Here is an 11,900-nt window from a genome sequence, read left to right on the forward strand (position 1 = left end):
CTCTAAACATTCATTGTTCTGCTCATGTGGAAAGAAGAGGTAGAACTAGCGGACAGAGACCCACAAGAAGCATAAAGGCATTTTAAAATAACAGTGGAAAAATGACAGACCATAATCATTTTCCAAAGCCTTAGGCAGTCATTCTGCTAACTACCATAATTGAAGCTGTCAATTAAATCACCAGTCACAATTCTCTAAGGGCACAAAGAATAGCTTAAAGTCCTGTGAGTTACCTTCCTTCTCAGTACTATACTAACATACACCACCCCCTGAAACAGACCAGCCCATGGATTGTGAAGCAATGACTCCTGTAATCACAGGAACCTGTAGCCCTAAGGGACAAAGGCAAAGTTATCCAAGGGTCCCTTGAATTGGCATTTTGCTTATTTCAACTTCCCCTAAGTTTCCCCTCCAGTTACAGTCCCTTGGGCACAGGCCTTCAAGGCACTAGTAGTGCTGCTGACAGCCCATCCACCAGTGCCACAAATTGCCCCAGGACACAGTTATGCTTTTGGGGAAGCACCATGATCAGCTAAGGTAAACCTCTGGCAGCAGGGAAGACAGACCAGAACAGGAGAAACAGTACAAGGTCCTCAAGGAAGCATGTGTGTATGCAGAAACGTAACTGTACCAGTCCTCAAAACAGAGCATCCAGCATCACAGGGCAGCTTCAGTGAGAGTCATGCTTCAGAGCATAGTCCTCAGGCCATCTCCTATCCCAGGCCTGGGGCTCTTCATAGGAAGGTCTGTTACTGTGTCCTTATTTCTGCCCTGTAGCAGCACCTCATGATGGAGAGCAGCAGCTGACCAGACAATCACAAAACTGCCTACAGATGGACAGTGTTAAACTAAAACCTCTCAAGGTCTTCACTGTTTGAGAAAACTTGCTGTTCTTTGCTGCACATCCCATACATGCAACAGAAGAACAAAATACATTTTAGAAAGAAGATATTTGTTCTTACTTATGTAAGAGCTAATACATTTACCTTCTAAAATGTGCTACTAATATAGTATAAATATAGATAATTTTTATGGATCAGTCACCATTAAGGTGACTGTCTTGGGAAGAAAAGGCAGAGATTAAAAAAAGACCTATATCTTCATATGTAGTCCCCAAGAGTCTTTGCTTGGTGCACTACTGGCTTTCACGAGATCTGCTTTGCACCTGCTCTTGTCTTCTGTAAGCTCTCACAATACTGCAGATGCCACTGACCAAGAACAGCAGTGAGATGGCCGCAAAGTAAGAGGCGTAAATCATGAACTGCAGAGAACAGGGAAAGAAAATAAAAAGAGGTGGTTAAACCAAGTAGCTACCAGGTATATAGGAATGCTAGTGAAATAAATGAGTTCCCTTCCACTTCTAAAATATCAGGAGCAGGAGGTTATTTCTCTGTCAAATCCTTGACCCAGAAACAGGTAGCTGAGAAGCTTTACAGCTTGGTTTATCTTCCTCCTTTCCTCACCTCCCATCAATAAAGGTAAGAGCATCTATCATACCTGGGTGAAGATGTCCAAGCCAAGCCCACTGGCATCCACAACAATCACAGTGAGCAGAGTCTGAAGTGCTAAGGCAATGAAAGTATTGACCCCAAACACCAGGGCATACCGCTCCACGCTGAGATTTGTGGCAATCTGGAACCTAGAAAGAAAGGGATGAACAGAACCACAAGGGAAAAAGGAGAGAAATGCACAAATGGCAGGAATGGTTCTAGACAGAATGACTTTGCAACCTGAGGAGTTATATTGACTGGTTTAATATTTTCCACAGCTAAATTATCTTGCACAGATAGTGTCTGTTTCTAAATAGGATCACAATGGACTGAGAAGCTAGAAGAGACCCACAGACACATGCAACCCTTTTTTTAGAAAGCAAACGAACAACCCAGCCCACCATTTAGAGAACTCAGTGGGTTTCAGTGTTACTAAAGCAGCCCTGCTGTCTGATGTTAAAGCTCTTGTCATGTAAAGAAGATGCAATGCACTCTGACCCCAGAGAACTGTTGGCAATCTCAAATCTTCAGTCTGTTGCTGTGTGGTCCATAACCTTTTGCATCCTAACCAGAACTCCCTTTGCAGTTGCCAGTTTCAGCATCACTCCTCTTCTTGTGCTTGAGCTGTCTTGGAGTGATTTTGTGGTTCAAAAACCAGCTGTGCTTTCCTCCCCAAAGTGACAAATAACATTGAAGTAGTTTTCCTACAGGTTTGGGGAAGTTGATGCTTCAGTCCAGGCAAGGCATTGTCCTTTCCTCATCTATTTACACTTCACTCAAGTCACGCTTACGAAAAACATCCCCCTACCAATTAGCACTATCTAATATTTAGAAGTAGTCACTTCAAGCTGCCAAGTGTGCTTGGGAAATTTTAAGCTTGGGCACACTGCCAGCCAAACATATCTCTATGCCTCAGTTTCCAACCTGAATAACAACACAAACCCTTGCAACAGACTCTTGTTACAAGCTGTAACCTTGAGAGCAGTTTACATTACAGAGATACTCACGTTGCTATTGTGATTAGCATCATGTAGATAATTCTGAAGATGACATAGGATCCATAGCACACCCAGATGTTACGAACAGTGTCCATGACATACACAGCAGCAGCAATAAGAAAGGAGAACAGGGCAAGTGCCACTTCACCCCACACTGCCCAGGATGTTTTTATGTGACCCACAACAACAACTGCAACAGCTCCTGTGAGGGGAAGGAAACCATAAATCTTAGTAATTACAGTTGGAGCAATTTGGAGATGGTGCATTGGGAGCTCTACAGCCTCTAACAGCCAAACATGAATGAAGCAGATGACACACATGGGAACACCTTAGCAGCTCTCCTTCCCAACCCCTCCCTCACCTGGAACTCTGCTGTAAACTCCCACTTACTTTCACAGAAACAGGAAAAAAAAATACATAGGTCAATGCTGACTGCCTCTAAAGTCTCCTCTCTGGCTCCAGAAGCACAACAACCCCAGGCCTCAGACCACTGCCACTCAGTCCTCTGTGCTTGACTGTGGCAGTGCTGTAAATAATCAGGCAATTTTTGTTTAGAAATGCAAACCCTGCTTCTCAAAAGCAGTCACCTTATTATTTAGTGGTGCTTTAGCAGAGGGTAGGAGGGAGAAAGACACTACTCACTTTAATGCACAGCTGTTAGAGCTCTCTCCCAGGAAGCAGAAAAACCTACATTTACTGTCATCTCCACACTGGGATGTAAGAGTAAGTAAGATGAGGAGTCCAAATCCACATCTCCTGAGAGGTGGCCTAATCACAGGGTATAATCATGCACTATCAATTGTGCAAGAACAATCCTTTACAATCCAGACAGGTTTGTAACTCTGTCTAGATTTTATGAAGGGGGATGGGGATGAAAGACAAATCATAAGATGGGAAAGCATGTGGGGTTTTGTGCAATTCAATGAAGCAGACAAGGTGTGTTTCTTGCGCTGTAATAGGTGCAACTACTGAGAAGCCTAAATACATATTACATTAATAGAAAATTCCCATTCCAAGTAGGTCTTGTCCTGGAAACAAGCCAAATGGCAACCAACAGCGTAATGGCTGTACACAGCAAACCAGACAAACAGCACACTGACAAAGGGAGGTTTACAGGACATCTCTGAAAAACAGGATTGTGTTCAGCAGTAGACCACTGCACAGAAGTGCTACAGTGCAGTATCTAAGCTCTTTGTAGCCCTTAGGTGGCATGCTGTCTTAGAAAACCTTCAAGCACACCAAGACTCCTTATGAACCACCAGTTTGCAAAAACCTGCAATCCTGTCAGACCTTACATCAGTCTTGCAGACTGGTGAAGAAGGGCACTATGCCAAGGGAAAGGATTTATTTTCCCCCACTACAGTTTTCTTGGTGCCTGCTGTGACATGACCTGACTAACATCTTTGAAAGTCTGGCTCTCCCAGTAGCAAAACTGTTGAGATGCAAAAAGAAGCTAAGTCCTAGAGCATTCTTCCTACTGTCTCAGCAATTCTGAAATTTGGGAACAGGCATGAGGATCTCATGGCAATTCATGAAATTGTACTCTCCCTACATGCCAAGGTTCTATCAGCCCAACACCTAATTAAGATATTCAATCTCTGTCTTCCAGTGAGACACATTCATCTGATGCAGTGGTTTAACAACCCGACCTAATACAGGATTGCCACACTGTGAAGAAGGTGCAGGGATGCAACCTAACAGCCAGCTACCCTCCCTAGAAGGAATACTATTTCTCTTCCCCAGGACAGGGAGCCGACAGCTACGTGAGTCACCATGCCAATTAAACCCTTTCTGCAGGGCAGAGATGACAACAGCACCTAGTGCAAAGGTTGCCAAACATTGCTCCTAACTGAGCACAGAATGACTAACAGTAATAAAAATGGCAATTCACATCTGGGATGCAGCAAAAGAGGTATTTCTGGTACAGAGAGAAGAGTGAACAGCATATCCCTCTGTAAGTCTGAGACCTCACTGAATAAAGTTGAGTGCAATTCTGATTATCCACCTTAAAAAGAATGCAACTCAAACCAGGTTTGGTGCAAAGATGGGCTAGTAAGGAAGAGAACAAAGAGCTTAACTTTATCAAAGAACAACTAGAAAAACCTGTCTTGTCGGGCCCAGAGCAAAGATTTTATCCTAAAATACAACCTTGGCATGACATCAGAGATAAATAAACAGCACATTAATAAATTCAAACTGGAAATCAGAAGTTAAAGCATTTGCCCTAGCACCTAGGAAGTCAGGTCACTGCATGCTCACTCTTAACAGGTGTTAGAACTTCCATTCCTGTCACACACTTCAAGTTTTTAGTTGTGACTATTAATTCATTCAACTTTGCCTCTTTCAAGCACTTAGTCTCTGTCAACTGGAAGGATTCTGTCTTTTGATCAGTTCATGCTAATTTGCCTGAAAACACCACTCAAAGTGATTCAACTGTTTATAAAAATTATACTTGAGAAAAAATCAAAATGGAAAACTAAAAACTTCAGTCATATAAGAGTTTAGGTCCATTGTTCACAGGCCTTTTAAAAAAGGACCTTGTTATCAAATATGTTCATTATAAGGTTTGAAGAATACCCTTCCCCCTTTTTTTATTTTTTAAATTGTGCTGCTATTAGGCCACATTATGGGTCTTCTTTTCCTTGATACCAATTTTTCTCCTTCTGGGACAAAGGTAGTATGGTATAGGAAGCCAGTCCAAACAAGAAGTAAGAGCCACAGGCTCATGCTAGAGTGGAGAAACAGTGTATGAGAGCAAGCTATTTTAGGGCAGGTTTAGCACATCAAGGACTAAATAGACAAAGTCCTCAAGTTGCCAGCAGCTTCAAACTCAACTAACAATGTGTTATGGACCAGCTTTTAGAACTATAAACCAGACACAGCTTCCTACTGAACTCCAAGAAGGGGCTGAGCACACCCAACAGAGCACTAATAATTTGTTTGTGTGAAACCTTGGTTTCTTTTGCCCACAAGTAGGTAATGTCCACAGCAGGTGATGGAATAATGACTCCATCAAAGAAAAGAGACACGCTGCAGGAATATCAAGAAAACCTCTGTAAGGGTATGTTAGCTATTTTAAAAAGGTATTGTCCTAGTTCTGGTAATGAAAGTATTAAAAAACTTCATAGATGAATGCTTGTGTTGAACTGACCTACCTGTCCCTTTCAAGTAAACCATCTTCTTTCATCTTAATAGCTTCTGCTCCTAACAGTGCTGAAATGACTAAACATGGCTCACTGCATGCTGTGTACATACAGGAAACCTTCATAGGCTCCTGGAGGAAAACCAAACACACCATGTCTGATTCTGAGCGGCTAAAACAAACATAACCCCACTGTCATGATGAAAGTGGAGCCTTCTGACAAGTATTTCAGAATGAAGATTGGCTTGGGAATTTCCTCTAAACACCGATGTACTGGATTACAAGAATCAGGGCTGCTTCAGCAACTAACTCACACTGAGTACCCTACCTGTGCATGTCAGGGATGACTCACCCCGAATGCAAGGTTTACCTCTCCTGCATGCCTGGGGGAATGCATGGCACTTCCAAATCATGCTCTAGTGACCTTGAGGGAAACAAGACATTTCCCACAGCAGAGCAGGAGCTAAGCAGAAGCTTACCCAGGAGTGTTGAGGCCGCCTCCACAGCACCATTGTAGATGTCCACTCCTTGAGAAGGCAGCACCATTTCCCACAGGCCCTGAGCATAGTTGATGACCTGAAAGTAGCCACAGGTGGACAGTGCCCACCACACAGACCAGCAGAGCATGGTCCTGGAAGAGTAGCACTGCAGGAAGTCCCGCCAGAGATCTTTGAGCACCTTTATGATGTCTACTTTCTGCTTCTGCATAGATTGGAGAAGGAAGGGGAGAGAATGAATTCACACTGCTCCACAAAATTGCCCCTTTCAGGTGGTCTGCTCACTGAGCGACAATACCACTCTTGGACACAAAACCCCCCCACAGAGTGATGAATAAAAAGCTTTCCCATCCCACAGTCCCTGTGCCAAACAGGGCCCTATCCTTACAAGCACAGGAAGGGTTCAGTCCCAAACACTCCTCCATCTCTGGCTCTCCCCAGCAGAGACCATGTTATGTGAGCAAGTGAAGTAACACCAGCGAATAGAACACAATATCCAATTTGACAAGACAGGATTAGAAGCCAGCCATTTACATTATAAAGGCAAAAAAATATCACTGACAATTTTAAGTCTGATTCAAATTTAAGCAAATTTTGTAGCACAGAGAACGATATCTGTCCCCAAATAAGTTGATGTTCTTTAGAACAGGGATTGGGAGTTTAGAAATACCCAAAGAAGCAATCTCATTCCCACACACTCTATCCCTGTTAAAGCTCACCAAGGCTTCAAGAAGGTGAGAGATGTCACCTAGGGATCTAAAAGGAAGCTTCCACCAGACATTGCTGTTGCAAATGGCAGCTCTGGTACATGCAAGTGCCCTGACAAATGGCATGAGATAAAAAAAATGAAGCTTTCCACTCCAAATATTTCTAGAAAGAGCATGAAAGGGGACAGACCCTTAAAAATAACTGAAAATAGATCAATTCTAGCAACAGAGGATGACAACTATCAAAACTGCTTTTTACATACAGACTGTTACAGTCCTGTTCTTTACCACTTTATGTCAACAGCAACAGAGAAAAAGAGCATATCTTTACTTTGTAGACAAAAGTTCCTGGTTACATTTGCTGCATGCACACATGTACAGACATAGTGTAGACTCTGTAGGGCAAGACCCTTCCAGTCTGCGTAGGGGGAGCAGTTACTTCATACGAGACTGGGCAGAGCCCCAAGGCCCACCCAGCACCTCAGGCCCCTGTGAACTTGGATTCCCTGCAGGGAAACACACAGCATTGTCACAGGACTGAGCTATTGCTCATAACATTGTGCTGTCACATGTCCAGTTTCAGAGTGGTTTCCAGACAGCAGCAGCAATTTTGAGCTCTTGGCATCATGTCCTTTCCCTGGGGGAATAATGCAGTGTGTGCCTGGGAGAGACTATTTTCCATGAGCAATAAAACTAATTTCAAAATATTTTTTTACCAAAAGCCCAAAAGACCACAGCCTGAAACCTGTCCTGAACTTCCTTCCTTCCACCCCTTCAAGTGTTACTTCTAAGCATCTTTATTAATCACCACATAGTCCCACCAGTGCTCTGTCAATGGCCTAACTCTTGCTCTGCACGTGCATACCATTCCTCCAAAACACAAAAGAGCAGCTTGGGAAGAGGTGAGCTCGTGGCAATATGACTTTAGCACATACTCTCACACAGATGATTTCACATGAAGCTCAAGTTTAGGTGCAGGAAAACAAGAGGAGGAAACAGTCACACACAGTGCAAAAACTGATTTGGCTATTCAGCCCCAAGCATGTGTCTGGTAAGGTAGAAAGACCTGCTGTGCCCTGGCCTGGCACAGTACAATTATTCCTACAGGCATCCATGTTTGTGAAAATGGTCACTGTTACCTCAGTAAGAAGTACAATCATCACACACCAGTGCTCCTCAGCCTTCAGCACCTGGTGTAAGTGGCCTCTGGGGAGTTAGGCAGGTGTACTTGTTCCTTTTCTAAACTTCTCTCCACTACTTTGGTAGTACATGTACTCTCACAGAACAGGAGTAAGACAAACTTAAAAAAGGGATGGATAAGTTATATGTTTATGGCACAGAATTTGTCTTAACAAATACCCTTCAGCACACAAGCATAACACAGGTAAAAATACCCTTGCTTACACAAGATCATGCTGGATGGGGCAGGATTACGTCCCTGGAATGTTAATATCCTTAATTCCTAGCTGTAGCTAGAGAAGCAGAAAACAGCCCTGGATGCTGCCTCCCCCAAACCAGCTAACTGTGGCTTACTTGCTAAGAAATACCCACTGCTGACTAATCCAGCAGCTGTGCTTACCTTCTGGCTTGTCCTCAGAACCAGCATGGCCTCCTTCTGTCCGAGGAGCAAGGTTAGCCTCTCCCCAGGGCCTCAAATCCCCATGCCAGGAATCTCCACGTTTGCATTCCCTTGAGCAGTGTGGCCAGTAGGAACCTGCCCAGCAGGCAACTACACATTCACACTGGGCCTCAAAACTGGAGGCTGCTCACACATGGTGGGACCTAGCACATCTCTCCACCAAGCAAGAGTCCCTGCACTTGTTTCCATACAAATGACTTTGCCAAGTTATGAAGCCCACAAAAAGCTCAAGTCAGCACACTACCTTGGCATTCTCAGGGGCTGCATTAAGCTGATATCATGCAGATATGCTTCCTGTAATTTATCCACATTCTGCCCTTCTGTAACTAATCAATGTCTGCTTCCAAGGGTCCTCAAGAACTACTGCAGTTTCCTTCCTAGACCTGTTTCTTTCCAGGATCATACAATAAACACCAATTATTACACAGCATATTACAGCACAACTCTCACAACAGTTGGAGTAACAATGTCAAAATCTGAGTACAAGAAGAATTGCCCCTTTTCTGCAAGTCACTGGGTGCATCCAGAAGCACACACAGAGTTTGGACATATGCTCAAAATTCAGTGTCCCAGAGATGTCCCTTGCTTTGTACCATTGGATAGCAATCTGATGCCCATGGCATTCAAACTGCAGCCTTGTGAGACGTGAAGAGCAATTTCAGAAAAAACTAAGGAGCAGTCTATCATGCTCAAACAGCAAAGAGACGCCAGTAATAATTCTCCTTGTGCCATAAATAAGTCAGTGGGATAAGTAAAGGAATATTTTTTCGCTGTTAGATGTTATATCTCTACTGGTACATACATATATGCATGCATGACAACCACATCAGTATGGCATCTTCTACTCATGTAAATTCAGGGCACCACTCACCTGTTTTTCCACTGAATGCCCCTCCCCATTTAAGGGAACTTTTGTCTCATCCTCCCAGCCAGGTGCTCTCTGCACATCAGGATGATCTTGGACAGCCGCTCCATTTTTACAGTCCATGACCTTCATTTCACAACTAAGCCGCTGACTTGAGAGGTGGTGAAAGAAAAGGCTTTTTTGTGGCATGGGCAGGAACCACGCCGTTCCAAAGGCAATGGATATGCTGGTTAAGGAGATAACGTTCAAGCTGAAGAGAGACCATCCCACCACTGACACAAGCACCTGCCCAGACACCGAGCCCACTGTGTAGCCCACCAGGGTGGCACTTCGGCAGTAGCTGGTGACCTTCTGGTACACCTTGATATCGACGACACTGTAGATGTAGGAATAATAGGCGATGTCGGTGGCAGTCCCCATCCCGTAGAAGAACTCGAGGAACTGGATAGCCCGCAGCCCCTGGGCGTACAGCAGCATGAACCAGGTGACGATGAGGCTCAGGCCCTGCAGCAGGACCACAGGCTTGTACCGCAGGTAGTCCGTGGCCAGGAACACGGGGAATAGCAACGCCAGGTAGGAGTAAGTCCACACCGGGTAAATCTCGTTGAACACCTGCGGGAGGGAAAAGACGGCGGTGACCGCCAGCACCCACGTACTGCGAACAACACACAGACAAACACCCCGCTGGGGGGTTGGGGGGAGGAAGACACCCGGGTACCTGGGTCTCGGAAAGGTTCTTACGCGGCCCCAGCAGGTACCGGGTGAGGAACGGCTCCGACGGCCGCACGCTGCAGAAGAAACCGTAGGCGCAGAGCAGCGCCGTGGGCAGCGCCCAGCAGCATGCACTGGCGCTGGCAGCCTGGGCGGAGCGCCGCGCTGGCCGCCCCCCGTGGGAGTCCGCCATGCCGCGCCGGGCCGGGCCAGGGTCACTCCCGGGGCCGGAGGCGCCAGCGCGGGCGCGTCCCGGTCACTTCCCGCGAGGCGGCCATAGCCGCGGTCCGCAGCGCTGCGCCCCACACTGATTGGCCGAGGCTGGGGGGACGAGGCCGCGCACCGTGCTCGGATTGGGTGAGTCCGCCCCCCGGGCGGGGCCAAAGATCGCACGCGCCGGAGGGGGGGCGGGGCAAGGCCCGGGTTCCCCGCATATGGCTTGCCGCCAGAGCTCCTCCTACCCCCGTTCCAGCGGGGCAGGTACTAGCCGTCCCAGGGAACCTTCTCCGCACAGAGACCTCTGCCGGCTGTGCTGGGCTTGTTTGAGCTTTCGGCTGCTGTCCTCTACCGCTTTCTTCCCTTTCGCGAGATAAGAGCTTGAATCACTTTTATGGTTTAATAAAGCAGCACCTTTAGAAATATTAGATTAGCACCTCAGAAGAAATATTAAGACAATCAGGGGAAATAAAACTATCACATTCGAAGTAATTATCTAAAGTTTCGCCCAGTACTACTGTTCTTAGAGCTTTTCCAATCCTCTGAACTATTTGCTGTTTTTCTTCTCAATCTATTCCTTTCTATCTACGTGATTTTCCTTTCCCTTTGCTCCACTCCTTGATCTCCATGACGTTGCTACCACTGCTAGGGCTTCCTACTTTATGCCTACGGTTTGTTCTCCAAACTGGCTGATGCCAGAGAGAACTCACACCAGGGGTCAGCCTCCCATCTGTGCAATTTCATATCCTGTCTCCTGGGCATCTGGATATAGAGTTGCTGTTCTCAGCCCCAGAACAGATTCCTCGTAGTGCGGAATTTTACTATTATCTATTACTATTACATATTTATTACTATTTTACTACTGTAATCACCATAATCATACCTTAGCTACATACATAGCTACAAAGAGGATTTGGGAGGTAAGATTACTCAGTTGTCTGCAAAACACAGCTAAATACTTTGGTCTTTATCTGGCATCAGTAGTTTGCTGCTTTCCGGCTATCATGTATGTCCAGCAAAATTTCCTTTCTATTGCTCTCCACATTTTCTTCTGTAGAAAATTTGTAAGGTTTATTAGGGAAAAAAAAAGCTATTGCCATCTATCTACCCTTTGGCTTGAAGCAAAACTCTACATATAAAGAATTAGTTCCTGTTAATATTGGCATCCATTTCAGCAACAGGCAAGGAACGGCTGATCTTCTCAAATAGCATGGTTAGAGTGAAATCAGCTGAAAAGAACGACTGATAAACACATTGTCAGAGGTTCTGTATTACTTAGCAGAGCCTCTGTCCTGCTGGCATGTGGCCTAGGAGCAGGTAATAAAAACCTTGGAGTTCTTGGTGTGCCCTGCCTAGAGACAACAGCTCCCACAGCTTCCAGACTGCTCACAGGATCTCACAGGTGGGAAGCCTTGCTCTTTTCCAAAACAACAATCCTTAGGGTTGTGCCACTGGAGCTCAACTGCTGTTTCCAGCGGATCAGGATGTGTTACATCAGTTCAGCCCTTTTCCTTAAAAAAAGTACAGTGTCAGTCAGGCAACCTAATTTCTTCTCCAAAAGCTGGAGCAGAAGAAAATGCAAAATTTTGATTTAAGTATTCCATGTTTTCTCAGGATTTCAGTTTTGTTCTCAAA

At 45.3% G+C, this 11,900-nt stretch overlaps 1 protein-coding gene across 1 annotated transcript; it reads right to left on the bottom strand.

Annotated features, from left to right (window-relative positions):
• Nucleotides 1–1,123: 1,123 nt before the first annotated feature.
• Nucleotides 1,124–10,242, bottom strand: SLC19A2 (solute carrier family 19 member 2). The gene is made up of 6 exons (XM_062512437.1): nucleotides 10,057–10,242; nucleotides 9,345–9,950; nucleotides 6,110–6,332; nucleotides 2,498–2,690; nucleotides 1,498–1,639; nucleotides 1,124–1,261 (listed from the first exon to the last, which is right to left on the bottom strand). Exons 1-6 carry the CDS (start codon nucleotides 10,240–10,242, stop codon nucleotides 1,136–1,138), a joined length of 1,476 nt encoding a protein of 491 aa, XP_062368421.1. The 3' UTR covers nucleotides 1,124–1,135.
• Nucleotides 10,243–11,900: the final 1,658 nt, after the last annotated feature.

The sequence above is a fragment of the Cinclus cinclus genome, chromosome 2 (genome assembly GCF_963662255.1).
Source record: "Cinclus cinclus chromosome 2, bCinCin1.1, whole genome shotgun sequence".
Lineage (NCBI taxonomy): Eukaryota > Metazoa > Chordata > Aves > Passeriformes > Cinclidae > Cinclus > Cinclus cinclus.

Bases quoted from the DNA above. Each gene is read 5' to 3' on its own strand.
- SLC19A2 (XM_062512437.1), bottom strand. From the start codon at position 10,242: ATGGCGGACTCCCACGGGGGGCGGCCAGCGCGGCGCTCCGCCCAGGCT. The intron at 2,691-6,109 runs GTAAGCTTCTGC...TTCCCCTCACAG, and splicing joins GGCGGCCTCAACACTCCTGG to GAGCTGTTGCAGTTGTTGTT. The intron at 1,640-2,497 runs GTGAGTATCTCT...CTTTCTTTCTAG, and splicing joins ATGCTAATCACAATAGCAAC to GTTCCAGATTGCCACAAATC.